General features: G+C 40.2%; 2 protein-coding genes across 2 annotated transcripts in view; one reads left to right on the forward strand and one right to left on the reverse strand.

The window, feature by feature from the left end:
- Positions 1-19,989, reverse strand: part of ntm (neurotrimin) — a 993,858-nt gene that overhangs the window by 319,529 nt on the left and 654,340 nt on the right. The gene's annotated exons all lie outside the window — the stretch shown is intronic.
- LOC115594157 (uncharacterized) lies at positions 11,167-17,021 on the forward strand. Its single transcript, XM_030437989.1, has 5 exons — positions 11,167-11,312; positions 14,195-15,221; positions 15,893-16,048; positions 16,185-16,277; positions 16,627-17,021. The coding sequence occupies exons 2-5, from the start codon at positions 14,211-14,213 to the stop codon at positions 16,684-16,686; spliced, it is 1,320 nt and encodes a 439-aa protein (XP_030293849.1). The 5' UTR covers positions 11,167-11,312; positions 14,195-14,210; the 3' UTR covers positions 16,687-17,021.

Below are 19,989 nucleotides of genomic sequence, written 5' to 3' on the forward strand. Positions count from 1 at the left end.
ATTTTTTTTTTATTGTTTTAAACATTACAGCATGATTTGTACCTCAACATCTGAGAGATTATTAGTATTAAAAGTCCAGTTGCTAGTTGCTGCAAACAGTTAATCATCCCTTGCCAAACTCATCCCCCCAAAATGCTAAATGCCCCCTCAACAGTCAGTATTGTCTGTTGCTACTGTACTACTGTAAACGCATGACTATGCAACATGGTATAGAAAAGTACCTTCTGCCTCTGTAGGTATAGAAGGCTAACTCTATAGTAACTACAATAACACATTGATACACTCGCTTTGAAACTAAGTTCTAGTTGAATATAACTTTGATTTTTGTAGTTTTGTACTTTATTTGGAGATTTACACATTAATTGATTGTATTACATTAACAGCACAATGACATTGTACAGTGCCAATGCGAAAAGTAGTGTGTCAAATGTAAAGTAACGCCAGCAGGTCAATTGGCAGATGGACAAGCAGCATGTCAGGCTTTCATGCAAGAATGATAAACTTTATGTATATGTACACTATGTGTCGGTTTATTGTCACAAACCTCTAGCCAAGGTTTTCCATTTTATTAACTGTAACTACAGCTCTTCCCTAACGTAACAAAGAGTTTCCTAATATAGTACTAACCTTAAACACATTAACTTTGGTCGGAGAATAATGATGGAGCTCTGACAGGACACATTCTTTAAAAGCACCCAGAACGGTAGCTTCTCATTCAAAAGAAAAACAAATGTATGTGTTCTGACACATGATGGTATATGCTAGGGTGTTGGAATGAAGCCTATACCCAACAAAATCTTGATTTAATAGTGGGTCCTACAGATGATAAAAATGTCTTTTTTGTCACTTAGCTCAGACGGCTGATTTACACTAATGTTTTTGAACCTTTGTTTACTCTGAAGTATTAAGTTCAAATTATACAGCTAGTATGCTGGACCTTTGTTAATGGCATTTTACTTTACAAATGTAAAAATGTGGCTGGCTACTTTTATTAATTTCAATTCATACAATTCAGTTCTCATTTACTTGGCTCATCACAAGGCCACATTCAGTAGCTGAATGGACCCCATTCTCTTTCTTGTGAGGTATTATCCTGTGGACCTGTCCTCATAATTAGAGCTGTGAGGAAGCCTGATAATGGCGCGATGAATTGATACAATTAAATAACACACTGGAACTTGAAATGCCATTTGGGAATGGCCTTGATAATGATTTTTTTAAAAGGTTTCTGGAGAGTTCAGACAGAAAAGCAGCATACTGCAAGCTCTGCAGTCTGAAATCCATGATAGAAGTTATATCTTTGCCTTTGTTGTGTAAAATGTAAAGTATTCCCACATTACTTACACAATGTGCTAAATATAACAACCCTTGTACTCCGGTACTGCAGTAAGACTTGAATCATACTGACTTTTGAATTCAGACAGCATTGCACACAATATGCCAGTTCTCTTTGCCTAACAAATTTGAATTCCACATGGGGTAACCACTTTATCTCCGTAGATGGGGAATGATGAGAGCCAAATGAGCCATTACACTGTATAATGGTAGTAACCACAAGCATATCAATATCATGGCTGCTGAGATTATCTTCTTGACAAGGACTAATGACACAGATAAAGGGCAATGCAATTAGAAGAAAATTATCATGAGCTACAGGTATCCATGCCATTTTTGAGTGAGCGTGCATACTATGCAAACATAAGTCTGCAGTATGAATTATTATTTGATAAGAAATGTGTAGGGGAATTACAAAAATATGCAATCATGCAGCAATCATCCGTCACCAAACATACTTCAAGGTGTTATTCAAAGCTACCATCTTACTAAATTGCTTATTATGAATGCCTAAAAATGACACAGATCCAATAAGCTCAACCCATTATGCATTAAATGAGGGTGAGAGAGGCAGCGGGGTAAAAAAGGATTTAATCTGTCCATAATTTGGCATACATATGGTGAACTATCGAGATGCATTTCAATACTCATAACCATCGTCCTCCGTCATTACAGGGTGAATTTCCTGTGAGAGGTCATACATGTTGCAGAGATAACAAGCTCTCTTCACTATCACCAGCACTAATAATGCATAAACCACAGTGCATTTACTGCAATCCTTGCTCGTTTCCTTGTTTGACCAGGAAACGAGCTTAGGCTGTCAAAGCTCTGTGGCATCACACACACATAACATCCATCTTTTGTTACTTGCAGTCACAGGGAAGATGAACACTTTCTTAGATTTTTTTTTTTTTCTGCGACATTTTCAATACACTAAATGGAGTACAGGAAGGTCATCACCAACTTTGTCGCCTGGTGTGAACTGAACCACCTATGCATTAACGCCAGCAAGACAAAGGAGGTCGTGATCGATTTCAGGAGGAAGGCTCCTCAGACTGCACCAGTGAACATCCAGGGTTTGGACATTGAGATCGTGGAGGAGTACAAATACCTGGGTATACATAAACAACTAACTGGACTGGACACACAACAAAGATGTCCTGTACAAGAAGGGCCAAAGTCGTCCCCATCTGCTGAGGAGACTGAGGTCCTTTGGTGTGTGCAGATCACTGTTAAAAACCTTCTAGGACTCTGTAGTAGCATCAGTGATCTTCTGCGCTGTGGTCTGCTGGGGCTGCGGAAGCTCAGAGAGGGACAGGAAGAGACTCAATAAGCTGGTCAAAAGGGCTGGCTCAGTCTTGGACTGTCCTCTGGACTCCATTGAGGAGGTGGGTAAGAAGAGGATGTTAGCCAAGCTGACATCAATTATGGACAACCCCTCTCACCCACTACATGAGACTGTGGGGGCTTTAAGCAGCTCCTTCAGCAACAGACTGCTTCACCCACGGTGTAAAAAGGAACGCTACTGCAGGTCGTTCATTCCAACTGCTGTAAGACTCTTTAACACCAATAACTCTTAATGTAGCACCATAAGCACCTACTTATCTTGCACTAATTTACACTTCTACCTCCGCCATCCCCCCATTATTTGTGCACCCAACCTCAACAAAGCAATACTTTGACACTTTACTTAAATGTATATAATGCACATTTTTGCCTCCTACACATAACATATTTTCCTTTCTATATTTTATTTTATTTTATTTTATTTCATCTTTTCTCTCTTATTCAAATCTTTTTTAGTATTTTCTTTATTATTTTCCTGTAAGTCCTGTACTTATTGTATGTCTGTATGTCTGTCCACCTGCTATTGTGACGAGTACATTTCCCCGATATGGGATAAATAAATGTCTAAAGTCTAAAGTCTAAATAAATGCTCCTTTTCCCACAACCATGGCCCAATTTATTTATTTCTCCCTGCTTTACTAGCTACTGGCACTTACAATGGGGCGAGTGAGGTCATAGTAGTGCTCAATTAAAAATATGAAGTCATGTGCAATCCCTCTGCAATCGATCCAACAAGAAAGTCAACCCAAGGTGACGTCTGACATCCCTCAGCTGTGTTTTATAAACATGCTTTCTCAGTTGATCGTAGCTCCATCCAAGTGAGTGAGCTGGCTTGATCCATGGCAGAACTGTCCATTATCCCTTGACAAAAACTGCTAATCCAATATCTTCCTTCTCATTCATTCTTCAATTCATTAAGGCCAATTCAACTTTTATGAGTATGCCAGCTACATTTGTTTTTTTTTTTGTTCTTTTTTATTCATTTTCTTTTGAAAACTGTTTTGCAGGGTTGGGCTTGTACATCTTTCTCTACATTACTCAAAAACATTTGAATTCCATGCACAGCATTGGGTGTTTCTTTTGAAGAGATCAAAGAAAAATATGTCATCAGTATGAGATATGTGGACTGGTACATGTTGCTGGGAGGTTGTGCATGGTAAGCCTTGGATACCTGATGGATCACACAGGCTGAGGTGAGCGTTTGTCATCTCCACACACATCAAGGAGCCACAGCTACTGCCTCTGTTGCTAATTGAATTTGATGCTCCTTCCTTGGTAAAGGTTGCCTGCCACTGTTATATACCAGTACTGCCCAGGACTCTGCCATCTAAACTTAGAGCAGGATTCCATTTGCAGAAAGAATTACAAATTCAAGGTGCATAGCAACACAGGTGGCCATTTGGCAAACTAAGAACTTCTTGTATGTCAGGAAGTCATCAATGGCTGCTGCTGGGGCTGCTGTTGGTGCTGTGGCGATGGATCACAGAATGGAGCCATGCAGAGGAAAGTAACCTGCATTAAGTACCAACTCTAGAAGCTGCAAAGGTCATTGGGACTAAGTGCACGCAAGTAAGGACAGATGGATGTGATGCTGAGGTTTATTACCTTATCGTTGAACCAAGTGTTGGGCCCTGGATAAAAAAAGAAGCTTACTGTTGAAAAAAAAAACATTCAGTAATAAGTGAAGCGAACTGTTATATACTTTCCTCAAGTGGAAGCCTGCCCACTGTAGTATATCTTTCAGAGTATTAAAAGCCGCAAGACATGTTGATATAATACAGGACATCAGAGCACTGTGAGCTGTTTATGTGTTGAATGATTTTACTTTTGGCTTTAGAACCATGATAGTGTTTCACTTCTCCATTCCAAAACTGCTAGATTAACATTAATACTCAATGACATTTGCTCTTTTTCTGTTTTGCCAATAGCAGGTCATTTTGTTCCACTATTCAACTGTAATTACTGTAAAACCATTTTGTTACATGAAAGAAAGAGCCCTGAGGCATAGTGCCTTTGTGCAACATTTACATAACATCTCCTCATTACATTCTCCAACTGTAAATCAGGAATTCCTCATGTCTACACAGACCACAGTCACTATGGAATTCATCAAGATCCCATAGCTTGTTGTGCTTACTGTAGATTCTGAATTTCAGACAAATAGTCAAATCTAAAATGAGACACACCATATGGCCCAGTGTTCTGTGGACTGTCTAACTAGTTTGCTTGAGCATTTCCTGTGTTCTTGCCTTAATCTTAATCTATGTCTTGACCAGACAAATTAGAAGTGAGCCATTTTCTTTGAGTGCAGAAACAACAGATTTAAGTCAGCAGTCGCTAACCACAGACCTGCAGCCTGTCATGACTCTGAATTTATGTCTTTGTATCATGTCTTGTTGTGTCTTTGTTTTGATTTTCCGTGCTACTCTTTGTCCTTTAAGTTTCTCCTATGTTCTTCCCTCTGTCTCCCTCTGTCTGTTGTATTGTTCCCTTCATGTTTTCTCCTCTGTGCTTCCCCCGCTCATTACCACACCTGGCCTCCTCCCTCCTCTCTCTCCTTACCTGTTCCTTGTCTGAACGTTAGTGTCTGTGTTAAGTCTCTGCTTTCCCTCTTGTCTTTGTCCGGTCATTGTATGTATCTGTCTGCACCACCTCATGGATCTGTTCATGCCTCTGTCCACGTCTGCTCATGCTCATGCCTGTTTCTGCCTGTTTCCAGTCTCCCCATGGTATGTGTTTTTTGGACTTTTGATTTGAACTTTGCTTTTTGTTTGCACTTTGTTTAGCCTTGGTTGCTACTTTGACTTGCTGTTTCTTTGTTAGTTTGTCCTTTTGGTCTTGGACTTATCTTCTTTTGTCCTCCTTGGTTTTTGTGGACTTCAGCTTTAAGAACAAAGCTCGCCTTTTGTTTTTCCCTGATCTTGCCTCCTGTCTAACTGCATTTGGGTCCATCTTCTTTATCCATAGTTTTCCCCTTTAAACCTAACCTGACACAGCCAAAGATTCCCATTGTAAATAACTAACTGCAATCTTTCCCTAACCTTAACTAAAACTTCCCTAATACTAACCTTAATGAATTTAAAAGTTATTTTTGTATAAATCATAGTATTTCCTAAATATCCACAAATATTACCCTTTTGTCAAATCCGCCTTCTTAAATGTAAGTTGATATGCTACTAAATAGTTTTCCAAGTTACAGTCACAGGCAAAGTACTTATGAGTAAAAGAGAAAAGGGTTTTTAAGGAATTGAATAAAGTGCTGCATTTCTGTGCATCACAGGAGTCAGTATGAGATGGATGATGGGTATACAAAGTGCAGGATCTTGACTTTTGAGACCCAGGGCTCACATCCTCAGTTCTGTTTATGGTAAGATTTGGGCAACAAAAGAACTTTGGTTAACTTTAGGGGACAGTGTGGTTTCATTTGACTGTTGATGATTCAAGTCATTTCTCAGTTTTTCTGTATTCAACAAGACTGATCTTTCCCTAACCTCAACAGGGCTGTGATTGTGCAAACATAACCATAAAAAGGTTGAATAATGTTGTGGTCTCTACAAATGGTTATTGCATTGTGAGACTGGATTTTTGCAAAAGAAATAAAATATGTTGTCAAAGAACATTTCACTGAAACATTTAGCATTGACATTTTCACGACTTGCCAGACATTCATTAACATTCTATCATTATGTTAGTGCAATATGGTTGACCCTGGAGCGGCTGATCCTCCGTCACCTGAGACCACAGACCATACACGCACTTGACCCCCTGCAGTTCGGGTACCGGGAACACATCGGAGTGGATGACGCTGTCCTCTACCTGCTACATCGGGCCTACTCCTACCTAGATGAGCCGGGGAGTCAAGTGAGGATTATGTACTTTGACTTCTCGAGCGCTTTTAACACCATCCAGCCTCTGCTACTACGAGAGAAGCTTGGACTAATGGGAGTCGAACCTGCGCTCACATCCTGGATCACTGACTATCTGACTAGAAGACCACAGTATGTCAGGTTGGGGAGCTGTGTTTCTGGTTCGGTTGAGTGCAGCACTGGGGCTCCGCAGGGGACTGTGCTGGCTCCGTACCTGTTCACCCTGTACACATCGGACTTCAGCTACAACTCACAGTTCTGCCACATTCAGAAGTATTCTGATGACACAGCTATTGTGGCGTGTGTGAGGATGGGACAGGAGGCGGAGTACAGGGACCTTGCGGGAGCCTTCAGCTGCTGGTGTGAGAGGAAGGGCCTCATCCTAAACACCAAGAAGACCAAGGAGATCGTCATCGACTTTTGCAGGTCTAAGCCACCACTGCAGCGGGTCAACATCAGGGGCGAGGACATCGAGGTGGTGCAGTCCTACAGGTACTTGGGGGTTTCACCTGGACAGCAAGCTCGACTGGTCTGTGAACACTGATGCGGTCTACAGGAAGGGCCAGAGCAGGCTCTTCTTCTTGAGGAGGCTCAGGTCCTTCCATGTCTGTGGGGAGATGCTGCACATGTTCTACCAGTCGGTGGTGGCAAGAACCACCTTTTATGCTGCTATCTGCTGGGGAGGCAGTGCGACAGAGAGGGACACCAGCAGGCTAGATAAGCTGATCCGGAAAGCAGGCTCAGTGCTGGGTAGGTGCCTGGACTCACTGGGGGTCGTGGTGGAGAGGAGGATGTGGACCAAGTTGTCTGACATCATGGACAATACCAACCACCCCCTCCACCACACCCTGATGGAGCAGAGCAGTAGCCACAGCGGGCGGCTAACTGCACTGTGCTCGAGGACTGAACGCCACAGGAGGTCCTTCGTCCCTACGGCCATTAGGCTGTTCAACAGTTCAGTAGTGGGCAGGGGCAGCTGAACTAGGCTCTGGTGCCAGGCCCAATCCACCCTCCCCTCCCTCACTTCTTTCATTCGCATTGTTATTCTTTTATTATTTACTGATTGAATAGCTGTCTTTTTTATGGTTGTGTGTATTACCTGTCTTTTTATGGTCTACGTATCATGTGTACTGTGAGCTAGGGCTGCACGATTCGGGAAAAAATGAGAATCACGATTTTTTTGCTTAGAATTGAGTTCACGATTCTCTGGCACGATTTTTTTTCACAAAATGTTTACTGCACAAATGAACTTGAACAAAACAAAAAAAACATTGTAGTATGGCAGAGGCATACTACTATGCCTTTGCCAAAGCAATGTTTTTTTTGTTTTGTTGAAGTTCTATCATTGGATGAGAAATGATTTTTACAAAAGTAAAAAAAAAAAATAGTCTCCAAGATGAGAGGGCATCCTTTAATCCCTCATGTTGTACAGTGTTTATTGGGGCCGTATCCTTGGCTAGGTGATATGTGATAGCTGCTGTGGTCGGCTTTCTAAAACGGAGGCGTAATATTCTTCCTTTTCCAAAAGCCGCCTCAGAGGTAGGCGTAAACATGTGACGTGACGTGAAGCCCGAAGTTGGCCTGTGAACAATTGACAACAAGTTTGTCTTCAAAATAAGAGCTTTACATTGCACCCCATTGGAGTTTAGAACTGGGTTCTTAGCGGGGGGCTTTTAATTTGAAAGTAGCGACCGTTCCTAGCTTGCGCTACAACAACAAGCTAGAGATCCAGGAGACACTAGCATCTCCTGGACCTCAGTGGCTGTCCAGTTGCCCATCTAGCAGGTGAGGTGGAAATAAGTGTACCCTCCGAGGCGGCAAATCGGCGGACCAAAACACACTGAAAAAATGGAAGAAGGAGGGTTGTTCAATTTACAAGTATGCATTTTGTATATGCTACATAATTGATTTATATTTCTCTCCAAAACATGATTAAATGTTTAAAAACCAACTAAATGCTGAGGAATTTTAAATCTGCATGTCTCTGTCATTTTAAGAAGAAAGAAAAAGGTTATGTTTTATCAGCCGGATGTTGAAAACGAGGCGGGGTTTTCTGGGCTTTTGTTTTCGGGACAGAAAACGGTTGTAGAAGACCTGCTGGCTCCGCCATTATCTCCCTCGCTGTGATATTTTCTGTGGATTTGGGCTGCTCTGGACACAATAAAGGTAAGAAAAAACGTATCAAATATGAGCCAGAGATAGGAGTGGAGTTTATAATCAAGGTTTGAAAACGTTTAGCTTTTTATTTGCCCCGGTAACGTCGAGTAAAACCGAGTTAGTCTTGGTGTTAACTTTTTGGTCATTCACTGTTCTGCTGATGGCAGCGGTCATGGGTGCCGTCCTTGAATATCTTTTCATTAGTTTTTAATGAACCGGCGGACCGCCAGGCCGCAATTAACCATCAATGGGTTTTAACAGACCAGGTGTTTAATTGGGACAGGCGTTTAATTTCTTCCTCACAAAAATCCGGGATGAAAATGTCACAAACTTCTCCAGCTTCTCTGTGAATTCTCTGGCATCCTTCTGGGCAATAGTTGTCTTCTGCCAGTTGAGTTGTTGCGGCGGAGGAAATGATTCAGCCAACCAGCACTCGCTGCAAACTCCTCATCTCTGCTGTCACTCACGGTGGCGGACATTTATTTTGCCCTGATCATTTTGCGGGACACTCTCTCGTGGCGTGCCCGTTTGCTGATAACTCATCCCCGCATGTTTATCTCAGGCTCCTCTCTAGACTTCTTCCTCCCTCCAGCAGGCAGCCTGGTCCTGTTGCTGTCCTCCTCCTCGGACAGACGCTGAAGCTCAGTTTCTCTCCCTCTCTTGGGGTCGACAGAGAAACGTCTAGCGGCTGCTTCTCCCGAGTTTTCCTCTGCATATTTTAAGACAGAAAGTTTGCTGCACCGGAGCCATGGCGATCAGTGGTCGCGTCTTCTTCCTTGATGTTTTTTTTTTATTTTTATTTTTTAATAAGGAGGGCTGTCGTTCTTGCTAGGCTTTAAAGTTAAGTTAGCTAGCTCTTTTATATCTTTTATGTCCATGTCCTTCCTTGAGTTGATGTTGTCTACACACCCACATACTTGATTTTTTTCCTTAAAATTTTTTTTATTTTTACTGGGTAGATATCCTTTCAGCCAAGGCCAATATTTGACATGCCTCTGGGCGCTGCTGTGTCAAAGGCTCTGTAGTAGTGGTGAGTATTACTCTTCAATTGCTTTTGTTGGTTTACTGGATCTGTTTAAACAAGACTGAATGGATTTCTCAGCATGATGATATTAATGATATTATTATTTTTTTAATATTGTGAGTACAGATAATTACTGCAAGTCCTAATGTTCATTTTTTGTTGAAACTATTTTGGAGAGATATGTCTAATCAGTCTCTCAGTACAAGACAAATTAATATAATGGCACCACAAACTACACCTTCTAAAATGGCTGTGTAAGATTTATTGATTTCTGGATTTGATTGCATTGGTGGGCCCTAATAAAATGCCAAGATTATGGGCTTAAAATTATGGTAAAGATTTGCTGTATTTCAGTTGGATGTGTGTGGGTGAGCTGAACTTCCATTTGTCTCTCTTTTTCTAGTGAATGTGGCAGTGTAAAGGGTGTTCAGTTGTTGTGCAAAGTAGGTCTGAATTACTTAATCATTATAAACTCAAACACCCGCATTTTGGACGCACCATAAGTTATCCATGTACTTATTCTAAATGTCCCTGTACATTTAAGACATGGAATGCTTTAATCATACATCAAAGTAGAGTGCATTCCGCACAAGATAATCAGACACTAAAAGAGTTGTCTATTTTCAGCTGTCACTTATGTGCATGCAAAAATTTAGCTAATGAAAGGGAGTTTTTTGTTCATATAAACACACATCTGAAGAGAAATGAAAATGTTTGTTGCATGTTTGTTGGCTGTAGTTTCCAAACCAGTATTTATGGAACTTTTAAGTCTCATAAGAGTCGCCGACACACACCTCACACATTAGCTGATTTCTCACCAGGTATTGTAAAAACAACTACAATAGCATCTCCACCATTAGATGATTTGTTTTCTGATTGTCAGGACGAGGAGTGTGTGTTGGAGGAAGTTTCTGATTCTTCACGAGAGCAACACAACGCACTTCCAAGTGCAATTGAGCAGCAGTTTGCAGCAGCCTTACTAAAATTGGAATATTTAGTCCACGTGCCAGGTACAGCAATTGATGATTTTTTACAAGAACTTTACTACTTGATAAACACAGCATCAGTCGCACCATCTAGAAGTGTTGTTGCTGATATTCTTAAGCATCACAACCTACAAGTTGATGACTCTGTAGTTACAGACATCACCAAAGCAGTATGCTCATCTAACCCTGTTCCAAAAGCAATTGAAAAAGGCGGGCCTCTTAGTACTTCATATCAACGTAAACAATTTTATAAGGAAAAATTCTGTGTTGTTGAACCAGTTACTTACATACTCAACCATAAAAAGAAACACACCTTTCAGTATGTTCCACTGTTGAAATCATTGCAGCAAATTTTAAATAATAAGGCCTTTCTTGATAAGATTATTGAAAATCATAGAGGACAGCAGGACATTGAACTTGACCCATCTGTTGAATTCAGGTCCCCTGAAGACGGTTTGCATTTTAAGAAAAACAGCTTCCTAAATGCAGAGGAGTTACGGCTATCACTGCGTCTGTATGTGGATGATTTCGAGACCTGCAATCCCTTAGGCACCTCTCGAAAAAAACACAAGCTTTGCGGTGTTTACTGGATACTAGGTAACCTGCCACCAGGCTCCCACTCATCTTTATCGTCTATTTATCTTGCAGTGCTTTGCAAAAGTTGTAAAGTAAAAACATATGGTTATAAGACAGTCTTGGAACCCCTTCTTCAAGATCTTAAAGTTCTTGAGGACCACGGTGTGTATGTGCCTTTATTGGGTAAGTCTCTTAAAGGTACAGTGCTGAGTATTGTGGCTGACAACTTGGGAGCACATGGTATTGCAGGGTTCGTAGAAAGTTTTTCTGGTGATTACGTCTGTCGCTTTTGCACAGCAAAGAGTTGTGAGTTCAGGAATCACTGTGTTGCTTCTGGTGCATTCAGCCTTAGAACTAGAGAGGGCCATGCAGATCATGTAAAATCATCTTCTGAGAAGGATACACATTGCTTTGGAGTTAAGAGAGAGTGCATTTTTACCAAAACTCTTTCTCATTTTCATGTTGTCTCCGGTTTTCCACCTGATGTTGCTCATGATATATTTGAAGGTATTGTACCTGTTGAGCTGGCCCACTGCTTGGCATCACTGATATCTAAGAAGTTTTTTACATTAGACGAACTGAATAAAGCCATACTGACTTTCCCATATAAATGGTCAGACAAAACAAACAAGCCTCATATTGTACCACAGAGTTTCTTAGGTCGGAAAACTATTGGTGGCAACGCTCACGAAAACTGGAGCTTACTGAGGTTGCTCCCATTTGTGATAGGTCCCCTTGTCCCAGAAAATGAGCCAGCATGGCTTGTGTTGATGGATTTAAAAGATATTGTGCAGTTAGTTGTTGCTCCTGTACATACAGATGAATCCATCTCATACCTTGAAAGCAAAATTGTTGAGCACAGACAGAGGTACCAAGACCTGTTCCCTGGTGTCAGACTTGTACCCAAACACCACTATCTAAAACACTATCCGCAGATGATAAGGTGTTTTGGCCCTCTAGTCACAGTTTGGACAATGCGATTTGAAGCCAAACATAGTTTCTTTAAGAACATTGTCAAACACACAAGTTGCTTTAAGAATGTACCACTGACTTTGGCTTCAAAACATCAATTCATGATTGCATTTCACATAAACTCACCATCTTATGGTAAATCTTGCCTAGATGTATCTACTGTCTCCACAGTTCCAGTTGATGTACTGAAGGAGGAAGTAGCTGAGGCTATAAAGCTAAAATGCCCGAGCACATCTGAAGTGCATCTGGCTAAGAGTGCATCAAGCAATGGCATAGCCTACAGCAATGGCATGATAGTTGCCCATGGATCAGTAGCTGGATTACCAGGGTTCGCTGAAATTAGTCAGATTTGTGTAAAAAATGAGATGTTGTTCCTCATTGTAAAAGTGCTGTGTGGGTGGTACACTGAACACTACAGAGCCTTTGAGCTAAGCTTGTCACCATCCAGAGAGGTAAAACTTGTGGCACTCAGTGAACTCACTGACCCGTATCCACTGGCCTCTTACATGGTTCGTCAAACCCATATGGTGACCTTAAAAAGGCAGATCATCATAAAAGGTTGGTTAACCACCAAAATGGTGATTTCAGTCCTGAGTAATTAGGACTGAAATCACCATCAATTTTAACACATACATTTGGCGATGTGCATGCTGAATTTTATGGGGGGGGGGTTTGTCACAAGACATTTGTCTTCAGAGTCACTCACTCTGCCTGCCTGTGTATCATCACATCAATTTTCCCTCCACATTCAGACTGAATTTTTATTTTATTTTTTTTGTGCTGTGTTGCCCATGGGAGTTTCTCTGAAATCTCTTTGTCCGTCCATAATAGGTCATACTGTATTGCATGTCATACTGATTCTTGTGGGTCACATCCTAGGCTTCTCATTTGTATCCACCTCTGAGTATTTTTTTTAGGTTGAACTTGAAGCTAGTATAGATAGATTTTATCAGCTAGTGGTTGGGCAAATTACAAAATGAAAGTGAGGGGAAAACACTAGGGGAAACACTGGTCATACTTTATCTGAGTTAATTGCAAATGAGGAACCTAACATCATGTTGCATCACTGTGCTGCCGACGAGAAAACAATCTGTTTATTCTGATAAATACTGCATTTCTCTAACCTTTGTTTTTGTTTTCTGTTCCCACAAGCTGCAAGCTGTGTCACTCTCTATAGCTTTCTCCTCCCCTCCTCTTCTCTCTCCTACTTCTCTTCCTCCTCCTCCCCTCTTTCTTTCAGGCTCCCTTCTGATGGACCACGGGCCCCTGGGACCATCCACCATTTCCGGGCTCCTGCTGCCTTGAAATACTGACTGATCTGGATCGTCACACCCCGGGCTCTCCTGGATCATTGCTCTCCTCTGCTTCACTATCTCCTCATATCTTTATTTCTGTAAATCTTGATCCCTCTCTCTGTCTATTACTAATTATGTTTTGTGGCCTGCCCTCTTCCAGGTCAACATGGTGGACAGGAGGTCGTCTGGCTCAGGCTCCACTTGGTGATGCCTCGTCCTGCTCGGTCGTCTCCTGGTTCCACTAACATTGCATAACTTGTATCAGATCTTCTGTCGATGTACCTGTAAACTGTGAATTGTTGCTCTTTTCTGTACACACAACATCTATTGCATGTCTGTCCGTCCTGGAAGAGGGATCCCTCCTCTGTGGCTCTTCCTGAGGTTTCTTCCATTGTTTTTTTTACCCTGTTAAAAGGTTTTTTTTCCATCAACATGTGAAGTTTTTCCTCACTCGAATCGAGGGTCTAAGGACAGAGGATGTTGTTCACTGTACAGATTGTAAAGCCCACTGAGGCAATGTGATTGTGATTTTGGGCTATATAAATAAAATTGATTTGATTTGATTTGATCAATTATACAACATAACAATAAGCATGAATCTTTTTTTCCTCTTTGTCACTTTCTTTCTTTTTACAGACTGAGACATAGAAGCATGAATACCCCGGCACTTCTTAAAGTCATCCTTGGTGACAACAGCAGCCAAAGGATGACTTTCCAAAATGGACTCCCAGGAACTGTTATTGAACTAGTTGGTGAGGTACGAAGACAATGTGGACTTGACTCTAACTTCAGACTTCAGTTTATGGATACACTATTTGGAAATGAGTTCATGAACCTCACTTCAATGGATGAAGTACAGGATAGAGGGACAATTAGAGTGATTACCATGACAGGTTCCTCAACTCCTCAGTGTGCGAATATACCCCCCACCTCAGCTGCCCATCACTCCCTTGAAGAATCATCATCCCTGTCATGTGGATGTGTTGACACCGACATACTCTCTTCACCGGAGTCATCCAGCTCTCGGTCACCTTGGCCGAGCATCTTTTGTGTTCCTCAGTTTAGTTATGATGCAGAGTTGAAACTTGAGCAGGGCAATGCAGCTTACAGGGAAAACGGTACATTGTTTATTCCAGATCCTAAACTGAAGTCAAACATTCTTGAGGGCCTAGTGCAAGAAATTATTCGGTACAAACTTTATGCTTCTGACAAAGACTTTAACACAGTTGGAGAGGCTCTAATCTCAAAACATCCTTGCCTGACTGAGAAAGGCTCCCTCTCTGGATATGCTGGATGGAAATGCAGCTTGAAGAACAAACTGGCAATCTACCGCACTCACCTGCGAAAGCTTGGGTGTCCTGAGGTGACAATAAACTCTCTCAAGCACAAACCAGAGGGCAAATCAAGCCCTGCCTTTGGCATTAAAAAACCAAGAAGGTCAGAAGTGAACTACTGTCCCCCCTATCCTATTGGAGAATCTGAAAAGAGTCTTGAGAGTGTGAGAATGGAGCTTGTTTCAGATGTCAAGAAGAGGAACAACAGGGAGGCTGTAAGGATGAAAATGGAAAAGACATTTGCATATAGAAGACAGGAAGTGGTTCGCGACGCACCAATGATAAAAGACTTCCAGGCGAGATGGCCAGCACTTTTTGAAGTAGGCGAGGTATGTGATTTATAATTCTCACTCTGTCTCACGCTCTGTCTCACTCACTCTCTCTCTCTTTCTTGCTCTCTCTGTCTCTCTCTCTCTCTCTCTTGCACACACAGACATTACAAACAAACTATTTGACAAAGTCACTTACCTGCTGGCTGCTTAGCAGACCCTCTCCCAAACTAAATCATTTATTTTTTTCTGAGTTTGTTGTTGTTGTTTTTAAACAATTACTCAGTAATGAAAAATAAATAATAAGAGTAGTGGTATTGATAAAATTCTAACACTGATCCAAGTTCTATTTGGCAATGTTCACTTAATAGACTTTGTCTCAAACAGGACATTGTTTAAAACTTGTCCCACCATGTGTTATTCACCTGATACTGTTGACAAAGGATTTTGAATTGATGTACGTGTAGCACTAAGTTTCAGCTAGAAAATATTTAGAGAGCATAAATGATTTTTTTTTTTTAAGTATGATCATGACATTAGATAACTAGAAAATGAAGCAATAAAACAAGGAGCTTTTTGAATTATTCTGCTCCTGTACAAATATTCTAATTCAATATAAACTTACTGAAGCTTGATTGGTGTTCTTTTTTTTTTTTTCTTTTTTTTTTTAATGAATGCTTTTCCAAATTACTGCCATATCGCATGTTGTCTGTAATCATTCTCATTTTCAGATTAATGCTGAATTCAAGCGGATCACAACAATGCCCCTGCAGTCCAGATTTCTATCTCGGTTAGATGTTCACTCTGAGAAACTGATCAGACTTTTTAAAAACAGAGGAGGACAGATAGGCAGACGCCTAGGGGGCATCATTGCACCCATGGATGAAGTAAGTATACTCTCTGGGGAGGGGGTGTAACAATTGATTGTCTTCAAGACAAAAATGCCTTTTACCTGGACAAATGAGAATTTACACAGACATGAACTCAAACAAAACAACTTGTGCTTCTGCTTTTCTGCCTTAGGATGATGATGTGGATCTGAGAAGAGAATGCGTCATAAAGGCACTCTGCATTTACCTGAATGAGGACCCAGAGAATCTATTGAGAGAGTATGTGGTAAGTATTACTTAGGTTTAATATGTTTAGATGTTATCATATTTTGTATAAGCTTTAAAAAATCTACTCATGCCTCAGGCCAGAGCCACAGTTAATCTACTGACAGTCTCTGTCAAATACAACCACACACACACTCCTCTACCACACGCACTATGCACGCACACACACACACACACACACACACACACACACACACACACAGGTGACTGATGTGTATGAAAAGTGCCATATAAATAAAGTTTGATTTGATATCTTAATACATTTCTCAATTCACATATGCAGTATTCCCTATACACGTGGCATGTAGTATAATTCCACTTATTGTTTTTTTTGTGAATTGTACTGGCAGCAGATGAATCCCTCCTCCAGGAATCCATTGAGGAAACCACCATGGGTATCTACGTCTTGAAACACAGAGATGCCAGTGAAAAACCAGAGGACATTGGCATTGTCCTCGAGTCCCAGATTGTGATGCAGGATTTGGACAATGTTCCCTTAGCTGCTGCCATGTTGTTTGGCCTAATTTATTCTTTGAACTTAAACTACCCTGCTGAACTCAAGTACACCTTTGAAGTGCTGCAGAAGGTGGTCATGGAGCTTGAAGGCAATGCACTGTCCAAAAAAGCCCAAGTCCTGAAGAACAGACTTTATCAGTGAACTGGCTATCCAGGCTCTCTTGTAAGACATACCATATGCATTATTTCACCTATCTCTTCCAGTTGTTGGACTTTTCTTTTGGGTGGGTGGGAGGCTTTCCCTTTTTTTTTTTTTTTAAATTGAACTATAACAGAATTTCCCCCCCATTTTTAGAGTTTGGGGTGATTTTTGTTTACTGTGAACACTGATAATTGGCAACAAGCCCCTATAATTGTTTGTGTTTCACAATATGGAACATTTACATGTCCTGTGGTCATGGTCAGGCTGTGTGCTGTGTACCACTGAGTGAAAGGACAGGTGTGTATTGCGTGTAAAGTGAAAATCCTTTCTGTGTCAGTGTGTTGTATGTACATAGGTGAGTTTTAAAGTGTGTGGTTCTGCTAATTGTTGTGCACAATCTTCCTCTGTTATCCACACACCAATATTGTTCTATCTTTGTTGAAAAAAAGGCTATCAGGCTTGTTTGCTTGTAAAACTGTATGCATTATTTCATCCCCCATTTTTAGGGTTTGGGGTGAGTTTTCTTTACTGTAAACACTGATACACACTCACATACTCACATTCACGCTGACACACACCCAGACCATATTTTTTACACTGCAAATTTTTTTTGCCATCGTATGTCCTTAAAGATGTTTACTGCAGTATTACTATTATTTCTTGAAACAATGTTCCAATAAATATAGTGTTTACTTTATTTTTCCACTGAGTTGTCAATATGTGATTTACTGTACATATTAGATCACCCAGCAGGTTGTATTTTTAGTAATTATGAATGTTTATTATGCACTGTCTGGGATCAATAATTGAAGATATGTTTGTTGGCCACATGTGCTTCTTCATTTTTAGTAAATGTAGGTGAAAGATTGGACTTTATTAAGTGGGGGTTGGGGTGTAGAAATGATTTTTGTAAATTACAAATCAGCTTTATAAAAGTAATTTAAATATTTAAAGTATACCAAACTTAATAGTGTCTGATTTACCTGTGGAAGTTGGGTTAGCTTCACGCAAAAAAGTTATGTTGATCCAACTGAGGATAATAATATATAATAAACATTAAAGAAAAGCATTCATTTAACATTAAAAAAATCAGTCACTTTAGCATAAGACAATCTAATATATATAACATCAAATAAATATTTGTAATTAATATAAGAAAGTCATGTTGGTTTAACAAATAATAATTTAATGTACAGAACATGAATATATCAATTTCAGTAAACATAACTTTAATATGTGCAACCGATGTCCATATTTTTTTTATGTAAATCCAACAGACTTTTTTTCAGTGTAATTATATATAATACACATTAAAGAAAAGCATTCATTTAACATTAAAAAAATCAGTCAGTTTAGCATAAGACAATCTAATATATATAACATCAAATAAATATTTTTAATTAATATAAGAAAGTCATGTTAATTTAACAAATAATAATTTAATGTACAGAACATTAATATATCAATTTCAGTTAACATAACTTTAATATGTGCAACCGATGTCCATATTTTTTTATGTAAATCCAACAGACTTTTTTTTTCAGTGCAGACCCTCAATTTGCCGCCCTCTGTCTAAAATCGCGGACCTAGCCGCCAAAAGGAAAGGGCAGATTGGCGGCTTGCTGCCCTGTCTAAAAACGGCTTCTCACTCTCACTCCTTCCAAACACTCAACTGAAGGCGGGCTTCCTCCACTAAATCAAGTGCTACGTTTTGGGGCGCTTCAAAAAATCCAGGAGGAAAATAGGACCATTTGTTTGTGATTCAGCTTGAGATATAAAATGCTTCAGAATCGCCATGTGTGGAAATGAGATCACGTGTATGTGTGAATCGAGATCGCGATTTTTTAACGATTTTTCATGCAGCCCTACTGTGAGCTATGGGATACATAGAATTTCCCTGAGGGGATGAATAAAGTATCTATCTATAAAAGAATATTTGATGTAGTCTATACATTTCTGAGTGAAATAAAATTGGAATTGAATGATTTAATAGAAAATGAGAATTTCAAAAATGTTGGCATTGGATGTACTTTTTGCTGAATTGGCCAATATCAATATTAATGTCATTCCTGCTAATATAGCCTATCTTGCCCTTTGTTGTACCAATGTCATTGTGTTCCAAGATCTCAGTTTCCTGAAAGTTTGTTTAGAAGAACAATTGTTATCATACATCCAATCACAATTAGTACAATGCACTTATTTCTTTTCATCTAACCTATATCTAAGGAGCAATCGGTGGCTCCATGGTGCTCAGGAAGCAACTTCAGCTCTTGATAGCCCAGATAATTATCCTAACCAAAACTCAAAATAGGCAGTGCAAAGTGTGTCTTACAGACTCCACAAAAGATGACCAAAACCCTAAGTAGATATAAAAGACTAATTTTAAGGTAACAAAAATACAACAGTTCTTATAGTATCAGGAGATAATGCACTGAAACAACTATATAGTATTTCCCATTTCTGACAATAGTATATTCCATTTTTGCCCCTAAATCCCCCTTAATCCTACACACTGAATCCTACACACTGAATCTTTAAACCAGAAGCAAAATAAAGTTATTTCTGAAATTGTTACACCTTATTTTGATATGGTACTATGTGGAAGTTTAGACCAGAACTTGCCATAAGAAAACTTAAACTGGCAGGTAAACACAGAAATATACCTTACCTTTGCCCTTATCAGAAAACACAAACCACACAAACGCAAGCCTGCAAACACACACGCAACCACATTCTGCTGCTCACCGTCGGCATTTGTGCCAGATGTCTCAGTTCCATACAGTGTTTGTGACTGTGACATGACAGCAATCTTTTATGACTCCCTCATATTCCCCTACATTGACAGCGGGAGAATGGAGAGAGCTGCCAGGAATCATGGAGAGGACTCCCTGTCAAGCATTACCCTGAGGCTTTCCCTCCCTTATGTCAAGATGGATAACCACGAGAACCTCATGGGAAGCAGAGACAAAGAGTGAGACAAAACCACAGAGACAGACAAAAAAGAGCCAAAAAAAAATAAACTTGCTTTCCAGGAAGGCCAAATTATGTCATTTGT

This window comes from Sparus aurata, chromosome 13, assembly GCF_900880675.1.
Source record: "Sparus aurata chromosome 13, fSpaAur1.1, whole genome shotgun sequence".
In the NCBI taxonomy this organism is placed as follows: Eukaryota; Metazoa; Chordata; class Actinopteri; order Spariformes; family Sparidae; genus Sparus; species Sparus aurata.